This window comes from Vicugna pacos, chromosome 8, assembly GCF_048564905.1.
Source record: "Vicugna pacos chromosome 8, VicPac4, whole genome shotgun sequence".
NCBI classification, from domain to species: Eukaryota; Metazoa; Chordata; class Mammalia; order Artiodactyla; family Camelidae; genus Vicugna; species Vicugna pacos.
Window position 1 is genome coordinate 43,817,939 of NC_132994.1, and position 18,483 is coordinate 43,836,421.

An 18,483-nucleotide genomic window follows, 5' to 3' on the forward strand; every position below is an offset into this window, starting at 1 on the left:
CCCCGTCTTTGCTCAGTGTTGTCTTTCTTTTAACCATCCAAATGCATTTATATTTCAAGACCCAACTTAAAGTACCCATCCTCTGGGAAGTCTTTCCTTATCACCTTAACTCACTTAATGCAGTCTTTCTAAACTTTTCAGTACTTGTTTTATGACATACATTTTTAAAATATCAATGATTGCTGATCATTGTGTTCATCTTCTTTCTTAGGTTAGAATACAAGCATTGTAAACAGTGAGATACATCATACAATGTAAAGAGCATGGGCTTTCAAACTCAGTAAAGCCTGGGTATAAGTACCCTCTCTCATTTACTAGCTGTGATATAGGTAAATTCACGTTGAGCCTCAGAATTTTCACTGGAAAAATGATATAATAGGACCTACTACACTGGGCTGTTGTGAGGATTCAATGATATAATATATGTAAATCCCTGGGCATATATAATTGGTCATCAGATATTAGTTCATTCATTGGATGTCTCTTGCCAAACATCTGATTTTGTTTCAGCAAACAGATAATTGCTAAACAATTATTTTAAGAATATACCTGTAATGTACCTACAGGAAAAATCAGTGAGACTATTTCTCTTATCCTTTCAGTATTCAATAAACATTTGCTCATTGGAAATTGTGTATTTTATTTTTTATTGTATTATTTTGCACGTACCCAATAAGTACACCAATCCGATATTGAATTTCATATAGTGTTAATTATCTCTAACTTGTTTGTAAATTCTTATACTCACATTCTGACTTTTGCAAAAAAAAGTTTAATTTTGTACAATCTTTATATTTTCAAAGTATTTTCACACCTAGTATGTTATTAATGTTATTTTATAGGGGTGAAGAGCCAGTCTTATTCCCAATAGGGAGATGGGAAAGATTAAGAGATTGTTCTAAATTACAAACACGACCAGTGTAATTTAATATCCACTAACGTGTCCTTGAAGCTGGATCTAAACTCAGATGTACTGACTCTGTGCGATTTTTCTACTATACCAAATCTGTAAAGGACGTACGGAACAATTATTTTAAGAATATACCTGTAATGTACCTACAGGAACAATCAGTGAGAGTATTTCTCTTTACTGGGCATATGGTGGGTATTCAATGTTTGTTGAATTAAAAACAGCATGGAAGGTACCTAGTACAATTACCGGTTCACAGTAGTACTTGCTTAGTAAGGAGTAGTTGTTATTATTATTAAAATTCCTCTTTTTGATAAATGTATTTTAAAGCGACCATTTTCTCCTAACAAAGATTTAAGGACTATTCACTATTTTTCAGTTTCCATTTGGGGCCTAGCACATCATGCTTGAAAGCTGTTTTTTTCCCCCATTTGTGAATTATTATACTTCTTCCCCCTGACTGGCTCAAACCACACTTCGCCTACCAAACTTATGACTCAAAGGCCCCTGAGGACTTTCTGCAGCCTTCCAGCTTTCCAGCCGTAGCCCAAACACCCAAAGCTGTTTCCACGTGAAACAACCAAACACAGTGCCCCAAGCCTAAGGTCCACTACAGTGAGAGCTCGCGTATAAAAGGCGAATGAGAAGACAGCGCCCCCTTTTGCTCCCACCCCTCTACGTCTGCAACATCCAATCGTTTTTCTCTGTCGCGCGGTCGGCGCCTAGGATTGGCTGGGAACGGGACCGGCGCGGGACCCGTGCGCACCGGCAGGGCGGGGAGACTTGTCCATCACGTGCGGCCGCCGGGCCACCCCGCCTCACTGCGCGCCTGGCGGGGCCCGGGGGGCGGGGCCCTGGAGCTGCTGCGCCTGCGTTGTGGGCGTTCTCGGGGAGCAGCTGCCGCCGCCGCCGCCGCCGCCGCTACCGCCGCGTTCGGGTGTAGAATTTGGAATCCCTGCTCCTCGTTAACAATGAAACAGAGTTCGAACGTGCCGGCTTTCCTCAGCAAGCTGTGGACGCTTGTGGAGGAAACCCACACCAACGAGTTCATCACCTGGAGTCAGGTAAGGGTGAGGGCACAGCGGCCTCCGAACCCCCTGACTCCTCTCTCGCTCTCTCCCGCGGGGTTGTCTCCCGCGGCCTGCGGCTCGACGCTCTCTGCGAGGCCCGCGGCGCGGGGGTGGCGGGGTGGCGCGGGGCCTCGGCGTGCGGCCTCGCGGGGGACCCCTGGTATTGTTCGCGCGGGGAACCGCGGGGTCCCGGCCGGCGCCGCTGGCTGAGGCCGCGGTGGGGGAGGGGCGGCCCGCGCGGGGCACCGCGGCCCGGGAGACCCCGTAACGGTCCGGCCCGGGCGGCGTTCGGAACCGCGCGGGCGGCGGACGAGCCGAGGGCGCGGGAGCCACGTTACTGCACACTCATCCTCCGTCCTCCCGCCCGGCTCGCGGGCTGCGACTGGCCGAGGGCACGGGCGGCCCCGGCCGGGATCTTCAACGCGCGCGGGGTTTATCTGAGGCAGTCTTTCCCTTAGCGACCCGATTCTTGTCCGTAAAACGGGCACACACCCCCCTCGTGTCTGGGAGCTTTATGAGGACAGCAGTCAGGGAAGGAGGCAAACATTCAGACGCAGGTTACTGCTGCTCAGTCGGTAGGTTTTAAAATGTTATCTAGAAAGTCTTGTTCTTTAGCGTTTCTGAGCCATTTCCATAAAGGGATTTTTATGATTATTTAATACAAGTGCCAATAGACGATATTCAGTAATACAGCGAAGAGCTAAGACCAATCACTAAATTTCGCTAAACAGTTGCCGGCATTGTTGTATATAGATGTCTTGATTATTTGATCCCAATTCGACCAGTAAACAGGATGACCACAATCAAGTTCTGTATCTTGTCTGGCCCAGGTGTCATTGTCCATAACATGAATGGATTGCTTAGGTGATCCAGGACCCCCTCTAGTTCGAAATACTAATCTAATTAGAATAATTATTATGTAAACAATGCGTTTGCATTAAAACACACTCAGGCTTTTGGAATAATTTTGTGAAGGGGGTGGAGTTCTCTTACTGTAGATGATCATCTGTTTGGGATGCTGTCTCTTCTGGAGATCTGGGAGAGAGTAAGTGAAAACTGCCTGCACAGTGCCTGGCACCTACCTGTTAAGTGCTAAGTAAATGTTTTCTCTTTCTCCCTTTCTTTTCTGTTCCTTTCCTGTTATAGGAACCCTCAGTTTTATTATTTACTTTTATCTTACTTAATAGAGAACACTATATTGAGTACATGAAGTTTTGGCTACTATAACACCATATTCTGCCTTATATTACTATCATTTGTTCATTTTCTTTATCTCCCTCTAGGAGTTATTTTCTTGAAGGTCAGTACCATCAGCTAGATGGTGTGTATTAAACATTTGATGAATTCTGTACAGTTGTACAAAGAAGGGTGAAAGTAAGGAAGCCAGCCACCAGTGTACACTTAAAAATAAACATGTCTCATGCTTTTTCATCGGTCATAAGGATTAAAAGTTGACAAGGATGGATCAGCACAGACTGCTATTACTCAGCCTTGTGCATGTAAGAGTTTGGACCGAGAGTCTCCTCTTCCCTAAGCCGTCTTTATATCATACCTATTTGGTTTGGGTGGGCCTTGTTTTTATTGCCTAGAAATCCTACCTAAATATATTGGTAATTGGTTTTAATTAAGGTGTATTATATTGGTGACAGGGCTAATAAATTCATTAGCCAAAATATTTTAGTAATATTCTTATGGGTAGTATCAAATGTGGAGAATTTTATACTAATCCATAAGTGCATCACTTTATGAATTCTAAGCCAAATAGGCAACTTCATAGTCATTCTCATTTTTCCCATGTTTGAGTCTAAGCTTATGTTTTAGCTAATCTTTTTTTAATACATAGTGGGACAATTAGATTGTAAACTCAGTGAGGGCAGGAACAGTGTCTGTGCCAGGGACGCAGTAGGTACTTAATAAGTGTTTGATGAAGCAATGAAGTCTCTGGAATATGTAATGGAATTGGTAGGAATGATAAAGGTAGAATTATGCCTGAAAAGAATCTCAGGTCACCTGGTTTAGTCTCATCACTGTATAGATGAGGACATGAGGCTTAGACAGGTTAGATTACTTACCTATAATTACAAAGCTATTCATTATTGGAGGTGGGCCTCTAACATAGAATTCTGACCTCCCAGATCATTCGTCCATCAATGGCATTACACTTAATACAGGTTGTCACAATATTTAGTTTTATGCCAAAATATTACCCCTCCACAAGTCAGTGGACAATTGTAAATAGATAAATAAATAAACCTAGTTACCTACCCCCCACCAAAAAAAAATTTCAAAAAAAAATTGTGGATTAATGTTGTCTAGGGCTAAGTTTAGTTGCTTAGGGAAGCTGTTTTATACCCTCAGAGATTTTTCCCGAAACGGTGTTAACAATGAAAGGTAAAACTTTAATTGAACAATGGTGTTAGGTGGAAAAACCAGAATAATTTACTCTCATCTTTTAAAAGTTTAAAAGTTTAAAAGCTATTTATGGTTGTTTCTGGTTTCCTTCAAACTTGTTTTGCTGGACTTCTGTTGAGGTAATTTACCATTTATACTATCTGAGTGAAAAATCACATTAAAACCTTTTAGGAGTAGCAGATGTTTTGGAAACCAGGCAGTCTTTTATGCAATTGTTTTCACTTGTAGAAAATAATTTACTCCTCTAGCTTGAGTATAAGGCAAGGGAAGAAAACTCTTACCAGCTGCAATTTGAAAAGCTTGGCCTAATATTCCTGAAAACTTATATAACTTTAGTTCTCCTTGAAATTTATAATATGACAATGAAATAGTACCCCATTCACATCATTAACTATAGAAATATATTCTGAACAATCAAAATTACACTATTATAGACTCAAATAATAAAATGTCTTTAAATCCAGAGTGTCTTTAAAACATAGTGTACATTCCCCAGATTTCCCTGATGTTTTCTTACTCTTGTTTGTTTATGCATTTTCTATAACTTCAAAATTTTATATAGCTATTTTGGCTCTGATAGATAGTGTGTTACCAGAATCGACAACAGAGATAGTGCTATTGGACAACCTAAAGCTGTTTTATTTTAAATGTAACAGAGTTCTAAACAGAGGGCACAGGTTTAGCTTTGAAGCAACTGGGGAAACTTGATACTCAGGGACGATAGGTTGTGGAAGTTGAATGGAAGTTCTAGCCATTGATAGTGAGGAACAGCCTTTACTGTTACTGATATATGATACTCAATGTATGTTGAAGTGAAGAAGTTTAAAAAAAAAAAAGGGAAAGAACTGGAAAGTCACTGTTTTGTAAAGATTATTACCTTTGTCTTAGTTCTTCAGGTTGCTTGAGAAGACCAAGAAGTGATTGTCACCAAAAGCTTCATACTCATCTGTTCCACCTTTTTGTGCCCTTTGGCAGTCTACTTCCACCTCAAATCACAAGAAACAAATCAGGAAACAGGAGGGAAAGGAAGCAAAATCGGAATTTGTCCAGTGTTTTCTGGCTGTTTTGGATGAGTTTAGCAGTAGGTCTTTAGACTTCCCAATGTTAAGGTATCGTTTTGAGGTTCCCAGCAGTTACTGCATTGTTATAGTATTCTTAAGTGAAAACAAGAAAGGCGGCCACAAATGTGCCAGAGTAGGGGTAAAATTCCCTTTAGATGGGCCTACAGAAAAGTTGATTGATTCATTGACAAGTATTTTTTATTTGTATACATGAGAGAATGAGCTAGAGGCTCAGAGGGAATGGTTGGTGAACATTAAGAAATTATAGATTGGTTGTTTAAAAAAGTGTTAACAGATTTTTTTTTTTTATAACAGATTTCTATTTTGGGTGTTTTAAAGTAATGGGGCTGAAGTATAAGATTATTAGTAAGAATATTTTGGATGTTTTTGACTAAGAGTACCAATTTGAGCAGTAACAACTGTTACTAAGATTTAAACTTGCCAGTGTTTATAGGTAAGGCCTAAAGAAAAGCTGCCAACTCTCGCATCCTAGAATAGTGACTTTCTGTCCCGTATAAAATGTGAAGGGAGAGTTCTGTGTTGTATTGCTTAAACCTCACAGATTTACATGAATAGATGATGGTACTGTTTGTTGAGATAGGGGAAGATTTGAGACGTGAAGGTGGGGATTCTGTTTGGCCATATTAACTTTGACATTACAAACAGATCACTAGTATTACTTGAAAATGTTTTTGTTTCTCTTACATTTCATTGACCACACTTGGTCTATGCCCACACCTTATTTCAGAGGAAGTGGTGAAGTGCAGTGCTAGAAAAGAGAGCCACATGAATGACTTCTACACTCCAAGACCTTCAAATGGCAATGTTGAATAGGATATTTAGATAGTACAAGACTCTGGCATTCAAAGTGGAGTTTGAAGCTTGTGAATGGTAAAGCCATGGAACTGGATGAGATCACCCAGGGAGACAAATGAAGATAGGAACTGAAAGATGGAGTATTGCAATATTTAGAGGGTATGAAGACAAGACAAAGCCAGCAAAAGTGATTGAGAAGGAACAGTGAGAAAGGAGGAAAAACAAGGGAGTGAAGTCATAGAAGTTAATGAAAGAAAGTGGTTCAAGAAAGATGATCAACTGTGTCAGACACTGTTATGAATATTCTTATACACCTCTCCTGGTGTGTATATAAGCAAAAATGTCTCCAAGGTAATTATACCTACATTGAAGAGTGGAATTTCTGGAAAATAAGGTATGAAATGTTCAACCTCAAGGTAGTTGAAATTATTTTCTGAAGAAATCAACTTGTACTCCTGTTAGCCATGCATGAGATTTTCCATTAATCCGGATCTTCAAAACTTGATATTCTCATTCTTCTTAATTTTTGCAAGTCTAGTGGATAAAATCTCAGTGAAGTCTTAAGTTATATATCCCTGATAACTAATATGTTCAGACACCTTTTCATATTTGTTGGCCATTTGTATTTCCTATTCTATGACCTGTTTGACCATTTTTCTATTGGATGGTTTGTCTTTTATTATTTATAGAATTTCCTTATATATTCTGTATATTTTTGGAAGTATCTATTGCCTGTGCCTTCTCTCAGTTGTGGTTTATTGTTTTTACTTTCTTTTGATGAATAGAAGTTCTTGATTTTAGTATAATTTAATATGTCAGCCTTTTTTGTGGTTCATGTGTTTTGTTTCTTCAGGATGCTTTTGCTTACTTATCCCAAGGAGAGAAAAATACTTTTCCATCTCTATTTTTTCCTTCTGAAAATTTTAAAAGTTTGCATTTTATATCTAAGTCTTTAATTCACCTGGAATCAATTTTTGTGTGTGGTATAAAGGATCCAGTTTCATTGTTTTCCATATAAATATGTAGTTGTTTTAAGCCCCTTTATTGAATAGTTTATTCTTCCTCTAGTGATTTGTGTAGCTACCTCTGCCTTATAGCAGAATTATATATAGATATGGTTGCTTTTTGTCTGGGTTCTTTATTCTGTTCCATTGGATAATTTATCCTTTTGTCCAGTTATCACATGTCTTAATTACTGTAGCTCTATAAAAAGTTTTTCTTTTGAGAGGGCATCCTATTCTTCAGGAACGCCTTGACTCCTCTTGGTCTTTGCTCTTCCATCTATGTTTTAAAACCAAGTTCCATTAAAAAAAAACTATTAGGATTTTTTTATTAGAATTGTACTGAAACTGTAAATCAGATTAGGGGAAATAGATATCTTTATGATATTGGCTATTTCCAAGAAAAAGACGTATTTCCAAATTCATTTTGCTGTTTAATAAAGTTTTATAATTTTTGTGATTAGGTCTCTCACATGTTTGTTAGAATTTATGGATAATTTAAGCAGTATCCTTTCATGAAAAATAAATTGAGCTGCTGCTAGTTGGGTTTTCTAAGTTTATAGCCATGAACATCTGGATATGACAGTTTTGTTGTTACTTTCAGAACCTTGTACTCAGTTTTTCTTTTTCTTGCAGTGGTTAAGACCGCATGGTGTCAGATAGAAGCAGCAATTGTGGGATCCCTTTCTCTTATTTTTAAAGAGAATGTTTTTAAGTATTTCCCCTTTAAGTAACTAGCTGTTAAAATTGAGAGGTTTTAATTTGCCTTTTTGTTATTGATATCAAAATTAATTGGTTAACTTAGAGGGGATGGGGCATGCTACCATGGAGAATGTATGAAAAGTTGACTGGGGGAGTAGGAAGATGGGTTTGAAATAAATAATAGGTTGAGAACATAGTGAGTTAAAGAACGTTGTGTAAAAATGTTAATGATTGAAAATTCAAGTGGGAAATTTGAGATGGTCAGGGGCAGAGGCATAGATGTGATAATCATTATACATAATAAAAATCGGTAATTAGATACACTGTGTGGATGAGATTGCCTAAGGAAAGAGTGTAAAAGGTGTCATGATCAAAAATAGAAACCTAAAAAGCACACTACCTCTTGATATGTGGAAGACCATTGAAAAGGATATATGAGAGATAGGAGACCAAATAATGTATAGTTTCAAAGCCATAAGAGCAGAGCATTTCAGGAGGGAATTGTCAGTAGTGCCAACTGAAGTGCCACAGAGAGGTGTAAGAAGATGAGGACTGAAAAGAGAGCGTTGAATTTGGCATTTGACATTTTAGAAAAAGTAGTTTCAGTAGAGTGAGAAAAGCTGAAACTAGTTTTTAGTAAGAGTAAGTAGATAATCCTGAATTGGAGAAGGGGGCTTAAAAATATTTGTTAAATTTTGCAGTGAATGAAAGGACAGATGGGGTGGGTAGATTGAGAGGGAAGTAAGGTAGAGGGAAAGTTCTTTTAAGATAGAAGATGATGTATGCATTTTTTAATTTTAATAGCTATTACCTGATAACCAACACTGTTGTTAAAACTTTTAAAATGTTTGCCAATCTAATATTTAAAGTGAAAATCATTATCTGTTTTGCTGTACATTCTGTTATGCTAGGGAAGCTGCTTTTTTTGCATGGGGGAAAGAGGTAGGTAATTTGATTGACTGCCTGATTTTTAATGAAGGTACTGGGGATTGACCCCAGCTATCCCCCATCCCTGTACATTCTATTATAAATGAGACTTCGCCTTCTTCTAAATTTTACATTGGGTTTTTCATCTTACTGATTAGTTAGAAAATTTTATTAATACAGTTAATCGTTTATCATAAATGTTGGAAATACTTTTTATGTTAATAATGTACCTCAACTTCATTGAACTTTTTTATCTCTATTACCAGTTAAGTTTAAGTTCAGACATTAGTAATAGAAATCCAAACAACAGTGGCTGAAAGTAGAAATGTATTTTTCTCTTACATCTATAGATATTGAGTCAGTCACCTTCTTGTCTTTTCAGCCATACTTGGTTCCTCTAGCTCAGTGATCGCTGGAGCTCTAGCCATTGGCTCCAGGTTCCAGGCAGGGATATGGTATGTAGGGGGTTGACACTTTGACTCTTTTCCCTATTAGAAGCTTTTGTGGAAGCCCTACTCAATCCATTCTGCTTATATATTATTTGCCAGGTGTGTTATTTGGCCACCTCTATTTGTAAGGGAGACTGAGAAATGTAGTTGCAGCATCAAACAAAATTGTTCTGTTACTAAGAAATTAGAGAATCATCCATGTTGTTGCAAACAGCAGGATCTTTTTCTTTTTTAAGGCTGAATAATGTTCCATTGTGTATGTGTTATGATGTATATATCATAACTTCTTTATCCATTCTTTCTTTGACAAACACTTAAGTTGTTTCTGTGTCTTAGTTTTTGTGAATAATGCTGCAGTGAACAGGGGAGCATAGATATCTCTTTGAGATACTGATTTCATTTCCTTTGTGTATATACCCAGAAGAGCGTTGCTGGATCATCTGGTAATTCTGTTTTTAATTTTTTGGGGAACCTTCATACCATTTTCCATAATGACATTATCAATTTACATTCCCTGTAATCGTATTACAGGGGTTCTCTTTTCTCTACTTCCTCACCAACACTTGTTGTTATCTTTAGTTTTTTTTTTTTTTATAAAATAGCCAGTCTCATAAATATGAGATGATAGCTCATTGTGGTTTGGATTTGAATTTCCCTGATAATTGGTTTTGTTGAGCACCTTTTCACATACTTATTTCTCATTTATGTGTCTTCTTTGGAAAAATGCCTTATTTGGGTCCTTTGCCCATTTTTTAATTGGATTGTGTTCTTTTTGCTGTTGAGTTGTGAGAGTTCCCTGTATGTTTTGGATATTAATCTTTTATCTGATAAATGTTTGCAAATCTTTCTCCCATTCCATTAAGTTGTATTTTTATTCTATTGATTATTTCCTTTAATGTGCAGAAGCTTTTTAGTTTGTTGTAGGTGTTACGTTAATTAGCTTGGCTGTAGTAGTCATTGCACTGTGCATATGTGAACATATGTCAAATAATCTGTACACCTTAAATATATACAACTTCAGTTTTTAAAAATAAAATTAAAAAAGAAAGTAGAGGAATCTGAAGGTAGGTTTAGCAGCCAACAATCTCCATGAATAAATGTATTAATTTTTACCTGTATGGACTTCTTGGTTTATTATGTCATGCTTCCAAAACATGGAATAAAGAGTGAGGTAGCATAGTTAGCATTGAGCTTTTGTTTTTTCCTTCCAAATGAAAAGTTTATTAACTGATCCTTTTCCTTCCTGACTTTCCCCCCTGAATGCTGCCCTTATTACCTGTTCAGTTCTCAGATTTGCTGTTTCGTCTCTCTAGTCTGTCCATTCATCTGTTTGACTATCCCTTCTTTAGTATTGAACTCTTGTAGACTCTAATTCTATCATCTGTGTAGGATGGGGTTAACACCTCTCTCCCCATTGTTTTCAGTAGTTTCTTGCCCATTTGTTACATAATTACTTTTGTGAATGAACTTTAGTACCTAATATTTGTTTTTTCAGCATCTTTTCTACTTATCTCCAAAAATTTTTTTTAATTGAGAAAAATAGTAATGTATTGGTTAGTTTAAGGAGACCTGACAGCTTTACAACACAGTATCTGTCCTCTTTAGTTAATATTTTCTTAAAGGTCTAGTATATTTATAAAATTTATTTTTAGGTACTTGACACTGTTCTCTTACTGGACTCTTTTATTCCATTTTAGCATTAAATTTTTGTATAAAATACACATAACATAAAATTAACCATTTTAACCATTTTTAAGTATACAATTCAGTGGCATTTAGTACATTCACTTGTTATGCAGTCATCACTATCATCCATCTCCAGAATGTTTTTCATTTTCCCAAACCAAAACTTCATACTCATTAGACAATAACTTCCAGTTCTCTTCTTCTTAGCCCCTAGTAACCATTCTACTTTCTGTCCCTATGAAGTTGAGTATTTTAAATACCTAATATAAGTAGAATCATACAGCATTTGTCTGCTTGTGACTAGTTTATTTCACTTAGCACAATGTCTTCAAGGTTTATCCATGTTGTAGCATGTGTCAGAATTTCCTTCCTATTTAAGGATGAATAATAGTTTGTTGTATGTGTATACCACATTGTATTAATCCACTCTTCTGTCAGTGAACATTTAGGGTGCTTCCACCTTTTTGCTATTGTGAATAATGCTACTATGAACATGCGTATACAGATGTCTTTTTGAGTCCCCGCTTTTAATTCTTTTGGATATATATATATAGAGAGAGAGAGAGAGAGAGAGAGAGAAAATTGTAGGGAACATACGGTAATTTAGTGTTTAATTTTCTGAGGAACCACTATACTGTTTTCCATAGCAACAGCTATTTTACATTCCCACCAGCAGTATACCAGGATTCCAGCATCTCTGCATCCTCACCAACATTTATTTTCTGTTTTGTTTTGTTTTATATGTGGGTTTTTTAAAAATAGCCATCCTAATGAGTGAAGTGGCAGCTCATTGTGATTTTGGTTTTCATTTCCCTAATGATTAGTGATGCTAGGCATCTTCTCAGGTGTTTATTGGCCATTTTACTGTCTTTTTTGGAAAAATATCTATTGCCCATTATAATCAGGAGGTTTGTTTTGTTGTTGTTGAATTGTAGGAATTTTTAAAATATGTTATGGATGTTAACCCCTTATCAGATACACAATTTGCAAATATTTTCTCCAATTCTGTGGGTTACCGTTTAACTCTCTTGGTAGTGTTCTTTACACAAAAGTTTTTAAGTTTGTGGAAGCCATATTTGTCTCTTTTTGCTTTTGTTGCCTATCCTTTTGTGTTATACAAGAAATTATTGCCAAATTCATTGTTGTGAAGCTTTTCCCCCTTATGTTTTCTTAGAGTTTTATAGTTTTAACCCTTACATTTAGGCCTTTGATCTGTTTTGAGTTGATTTTTGTATATGGTGTAAGGTAAGGAGTCACCTTCATTCTTTTACATGTGAGTATCAAGTTTTTCCAGCATTGTTTGTTGAAAATAATGTTCTTTCTCCATTGAACTGTCTTGGCACCATTGTCAAAAATACTTGGACTGTGTATATGAGGGCTTATTTCTGGGTTCTTTATTCTGTTCCACTGAATGGTCTGTCTTTATGGCAGTACAGTGCTGTTTTAATTACTTTAGTAGGAAGTCTCAAATTGTTTATTTTCTATATGAAAGAACACTAGTGACTTTAAATATTAATTGGTAACCAGTTACCTTTCTGAATTCTTTTGTGGTTTTTCAATTGATTGTACAAAGATATAATTATGTCTATTGATAAAATACAGCTTCCTTTCAAATTTTATCTTATTTTTGTTTTAATTGCATTGGCTTTAAGGTAGAATTAAATAATTATGCTGGCTACATGCTGTATTTCTTTCTATTGTTTTTGAGTAGAAGAATGGAAATTCTTCTAATATTTTACCATGGAGTATGCTGCAACTTTTGGTTTGAGACATATTCCTAAACTTTTGAGATTGATGTCAAAAAGCTTAATTGCAATTTGGAACTTAATCTCAATTTGGAACTAAATTGCAGTTTGTTTTTTGTTGCTATTTAACAGGAATAAAAAGATGGTCTGAAGGTATCATGGAAGGTCTGCCAAGTTTGGGGGTTTATATATATCAGCTAATGTAATAGGTTCTTAACTAATTGACTTTTTCAATTTTTTTCAGAATGGCCAGAGTTTTCTGGTTTTGGATGAACAAAGATTTGCAAAAGAAATTCTTCCCAAATACTTCAAGCACAATAACATGGCAAGCTTTGTGAGGCAGCTGAATATGTGTGAGTATGGACAGCAGTTTATTTGGAGTACTGTCATCAGCCACTGATTAAACCATTTTCCCCCCATTAAGGTGGTAAAGGAAAACATAGTCCATAGAAGCACCATTAATTTTTGACTTTTGTCTATTTTATTCATCTGAATTTTGAATCTTTTTCAGATGGTTTTCGTAAAGTAGTACATATTGACTCTGGAATTGTGAAGCAGGAACGAGATGGTCCTGTTGAATTTCAGCATCCTTATTTTAAACAAGGCCAGGATGACTTGTTGGAGAACATTAAAAGGAAGGTAAGCTTTATAAATCAATAAAAAATTTTTAAAAAAGGAAGGTAAGCTATTGTTAACGTGATTTAATTAGGTCATTACCATATAGTTTACTTGGCCAAGACTTATACTTCAGTTGTTGAAAATACAAATGTGCAGAAATACACAGGTATTCTTTGTTGAGATGACTTAGACTAATAAAGCTTTAATTATTTCCTCTTTCATTTTTTTTTTTCTTGCACTCAATTGTACTGAGGACTCAGTCATTAAATACCTTTTAGAGGGAAGGAAATGTTTACATTCTGACTTAGGATAAGGAGTTGTCTATATTGGAATGGTTCACTCCTTCTAATTTAGCTTAAAAAATGTGAACTCCTATTAGAACAACAGGAGGACAACAACAATTACCTGGAGGACGTTTTTATGTAGTCCCTGTTGAATATCCAGTGCCCAGAATAAGTCCCTTACATATAGTAAGCATTTAATAAGACGTTTTTGAATGAAAGATATATTTTGCTGAATTAAGATATTTTGACTAAATCCATAAAAGGGATAAAAGAGTTATGGACCATGAAAGAAAATGGCCTTAGCGTGCAGCAATTACTGCATAAATTTAATTAAATGTGGAATGTGATAATAGAGAGGCTTGGGGAAATTACAGGGAGTTAGGCAGAAGGAAGTGAAAAAAAAAAGCCCTTAAGATGTTCCTGCTCATGGAAACTTTTCCACATTAAAAATAAATATATAAGCTGGTTATTCCTTATCCTCTCTCTTTGAGCTATGAAGTTTATTCTCTTCCTGGACCTTTTGGAATTAGATCTCACTTCCTGAACAGGCTACAAAAACGTCTTATAACAGGGAAGCTTTGAATTATAATCATGGTGTTTAGTATTTGATTAATTTCCTAAATTTGCTTTTTGAAAGGTTTCATCTTCAAAACCAGAAGAAAGTAAAATTCGTCAAGAAGATTTAACAAAAATTATAAGTAGCGCGCAGAAGGTTCAAATAAAACAAGAAACTATTGAGTCCAGGCTTTCTGAATTAAAAAGGTGAAGTCTGATTTCCAAATATAATCCTAATATGGGAGTTGGTGTATCTCTGTATATGTGTGTTGAGGATTGGAGGTTGGTGCTTTAAGTACCTAGATTATGTTGTTGAAGCCAAGATGAAATGCCATTTTTCCAAGTTTTTATAATTTTTTATATGTAGTTATAGACTTTACTTTATATTTTCATGATGGAGGTGGGGAGAATATATAAATCTAGGCAATCGAAACAGTTTAATGCACAAATCTTACTGATGAAATAATAGAGCATTAAGTTGGTGTAGGATATATGATTTTACTTAGGTTGACTTTCATATGTTTACACACATAACACAAGCCATAAAAAATACTGCATAGGTTACACATTCATTTTTTTTAATAGCAGTTTCTTAAGGCATTTTCTACGTGGCCTATCTAGGAATAAGTAGGACACAAAAAATAAGGGAAAAAGGACACAAGAGACTTGCCCTACTTGATACTTACTTTTCATAGACTTGGGAAAGTGTTACTCAAAGCTTTTATCTGCAGAAAGATGCTTTATTTTTTTTACTACAATTTTTGGCACCAACCACTATTGTAATGCCACGCTAGCAGCTTGTATATAGGGTTGACATGTATTTCTCTTCTTAGTAGGTAGCTGGAATTTTTCTCTTACTGTAATAGATGTCAAGGTCTTAAGAGTAGTTGTTTCATGTATTGTTCCTCCCATTTCAAATGTGGACATTTGTTTGGCTAGTCTTAACTGAAGAATCTTCATTAAGAGAGTAACCTTAGACTTTATTCCCTTTTTGAATAAGCCCTAATTTTAAGCTTGTCCATTTTGCATGTTTTATTGAAGTACTTATGTACTGTATGTATCTTGTGTCTGCTGAAGTGCCCTTTAACCCAGTTTCTTGAATCTCAGGTTTAGCCCTTAAGGAATGGGATCCCAAATTCATCCTATAAATCTTAGTAGTAACCATTCTCCTACTTACCTGTAGTAGGCAGATGACAGTATCTTTATATTGCTGTCACAAAAAAGTACAGTATTTATTCAGTAAGTATTAAAGAAAGTCTCATTTTCTATACCCTCTATATTTAAATACAGTTCCTTTTGTAATAGTTTGGATTGAGGAAGATGGCTTTTGTGGAAATTAACAGAAGAGCAGAAATTAAAGCATTTAATAGATGAATTATCTTTCATGCCTTCTCAGAATTATCATTGCTGCTAGCATTTAATAGCTGCAATGTCAGTAAAAAATGGTGAATGAAGGGGAAAAAACTGTTCACCACTGGGAATGTAATTAATTTGTCAGTTACATATTGGATATACTTTTTAAAAAAAACCCACATTTTTAATATGCTTAAAGAAAACAACTCAAACATTTATATGCTTGTGTTTGAGACAGATCTTTAGACAGTTTAGAGTCTGATAGACTTAAGTTCGACATCAACACTGACCAAATTGTATTATGTCTTGCTGGGTACGTCTTCTCAATTCTCTGAGTCTCAGTCTCTTCCTCTATAAAATAGACAATAATTCCTTTCTTGACAGGTTTTAGAGAAGTTTAAATAGTACATATAAAATGCTTAGAATATTGCCTGGCATAGCAAATGTTAGTTAAATTTCACTTCCCTTTAAGAATTTCTTCCTAAGCACAAGTCCTGAATTCACAGGGTAGTCATAGTTGAAAAGGTAGTTTTTTTTTTTAAATAAGAAATAATGAACCAGATTGTCAGAGGAGTAAATGGCCTACTACTGTTTCAGTGTAGACATGAGTCTTAAGTTTTTGTGTAAAAATTGCCATGAGTGAAAGATGCTACAGTTGTGAAGGGAGGATTTTGGAGTTCTGTCAAGATACTTGCCATTCCGTGTAATTGAACCCAAGTTTCCCTAGTTTCATAAAGATATATAGTAAAAACTAGTTCTATTCTCTGGTATTCTTAATTAAAGATATTGAGGCTGGCTTTTCTGATTGAATTTTTTGATTCTGTCTTTTAATAAATGATAACATAGTGAGAATGAGTCCCTTTGGAAGGAGGTTTCAGAATTACGAGCAAAACATGCACAACAACAACAAGTTATTCGAAAGGTAAGCTTTTTTTCCCATTACTATAACCTGCATTTGTTTAATGATCCCGAAAAAACTCTGTTGAATAGTCAGTGAATGATCTTGGTTTCTTATACATTGGGTACACAGAAGTAAAATTATGAAATCAAACAAATTAAGCCAAGTGTTATATGTTCTTTTTAATAAAACTTTCTTATTAGCTAAATACAGTCATCCCATACTCCAGCTAATGTTTTGTTAGTTTTAGTAATATCTTTTGCCTGATATAACAACTTTCATATACTGCATTCTTAGGAGCATAATTAATACGCTACCAGTTTCTTCACATGTACTATAAAAGACAGACTTAACTGTGTGGAATTTTTTGTTGTTTTTGTTTTACTATTTTTTTATTCTAAAAGGCATAGATACCGTCTGAGAAGATAAATGACTAATATTTTCAAATCAGTTGCTCAAATTATGTGTTCAAAAAAGTAAGTTATTAGCATACACCATTGTTAGTCTGTGCAGTGAATGTTAAAAGTAGTTAACGTAGTACTCTAACATAAATCCTAGATTTTGGTATCTGAGCTGAAAATTACGGAGGGAACCAGAAATCTCTGCTGCATTGTGTCCTTGTGATTTAATCTTTTCATATCAGCTTTCATATGTTAATAAGAGGTGAAAGATAAACATAATTAAGGCAGCTATTTTTTGCTCATGAGTAAACTGGACTCTAAGTTTAAGCAACAGGTTTTTTGAGGGGAGGGAGGGTAGGAGAGCTTCATCTTGTTCCTACACAGAGGACTTTAGCTAAAAATAGGGTTATGACTGAAAGGATCTTGGTCTAGTGGAGCAGGCTTAGCATGTAGCAATGAATGTTAGTTGCAGCCTTTGCCCTATAGTCAAAATAAATATACTGATTTTTAAAAATTAGTATGCAAGTGAAGATTGAATGTAGGATTCAGTTTTAAATGTTTAGTCCAAGTACATGTATTTTCAAAACTTCCTTAGTTGATTCCAACTTGAAGCCCTATTTAAGAATACCTGATTTAAAATAATGTACCTTAGTCTGTACTTTATCTTTAAAAATCTGTTGATCTCTTTCAGAAAACAATGTTTTGGTTAAATATTAACTTATAATACTCTATAATTTGTTGGGTTTTTCTTTTTTCCTGAAAGCAAAGATAGCTGGCAAAATACTTATTTAGCATGTCAGTTTTTCATGAAAGCTAGCATTCTTTCTGCCCAAATTTATGTTTGAATCTGTGTTTTTAAGTGGGGTTAGGGAATTTACGTAATGCATGATGACAGCTGATAATTTTTGCTCTGTTCCTGAAATTGGTTTTTAACTCTGCCATTTACTCTTTGTCCTTGGATTAATTGGAATAATATATGGGAGGTATCTGTTACACAACTTGTCAGGTACGGAAGTTCAGTGATGTAGATGTTAAATGCCTCATCTTCTCCTTCAGGAAACAAACTCTACAACATGATGCTAGAGTGTCAAAAGAGAACTGAAATGTTACAGCAAATTTCAGGAGAAATGTTACCAGTGATTAATGTTCTTATAAATTCAACCAATTAATGTTTTTAGAATTTTCCCATAATGCTTTTCTGTAAATTAACAAAAATAATTGAAGTTGAACTGTTTCATAGATGTCTTCAAGGTTAAATGTTGTCTTTTTGTCAGTTGTGAACATTTTCTTTTGAATAAGCAATTTAGTGGCTATTACTTTTTCATAAACTGTGCTGTCTAACTCTTCAATTAAAATGTCTTATTTTTTTTCCATGGATAAATTCATATTGATTGCAAAGAATACCATTTAGTAGCCTCTTTTGGGGGAGAATGTATAATGTTAAAGCTATATAGTATGTATTTTCAAGTGACAATTGTCTGTTTTAATCATGTAATTACATTTCACAAAGCTTGTACAAGGAATTCTTCTGCAAAGCGTATAGTCATCAGTCACAGCCTTTTTTATTAACAGCCTTTCAGTGATACACAGCTTTT

At 35.5% G+C, this 18,483-nt stretch overlaps 1 protein-coding gene across 7 annotated transcripts in view; it reads left to right on the forward strand.

Moving 5' to 3' along the window:
• Positions 1 to 18,483, forward strand: part of HSF2 (heat shock transcription factor 2) — a 165,853-nt gene that overhangs the window by 133,899 nt on the left and 13,471 nt on the right. For 2 of the 7 annotated variants that reach the window (XR_012074976.1, XM_072965808.1), the window contains exons 1-5: positions 1,738 to 1,974; positions 13,024 to 13,132; positions 13,291 to 13,418; positions 14,319 to 14,443; positions 16,436 to 16,511. Coding sequence is in view for 6 of the 7 variants with exons in the window: in XM_072965808.1 (XP_072821909.1) it covers positions 1,882 to 1,974; positions 13,024 to 13,132; positions 13,291 to 13,418; positions 14,319 to 14,443; positions 16,436 to 16,511 (531 nt within the window). In the remaining variant the exon portion in view is untranslated. Of the gene's footprint in view, positions 1 to 1,035; positions 1,072 to 1,691; positions 1,975 to 5,280; positions 5,502 to 6,560; positions 6,664 to 13,023; positions 13,133 to 13,290; positions 13,419 to 14,318; positions 14,444 to 16,435; positions 16,512 to 18,483 lie in introns of those variants that run through there. The other 5 variants (XM_072965810.1, XM_072965809.1, XM_072965813.1 and 2 more) reach the window with 5 other exon arrangements.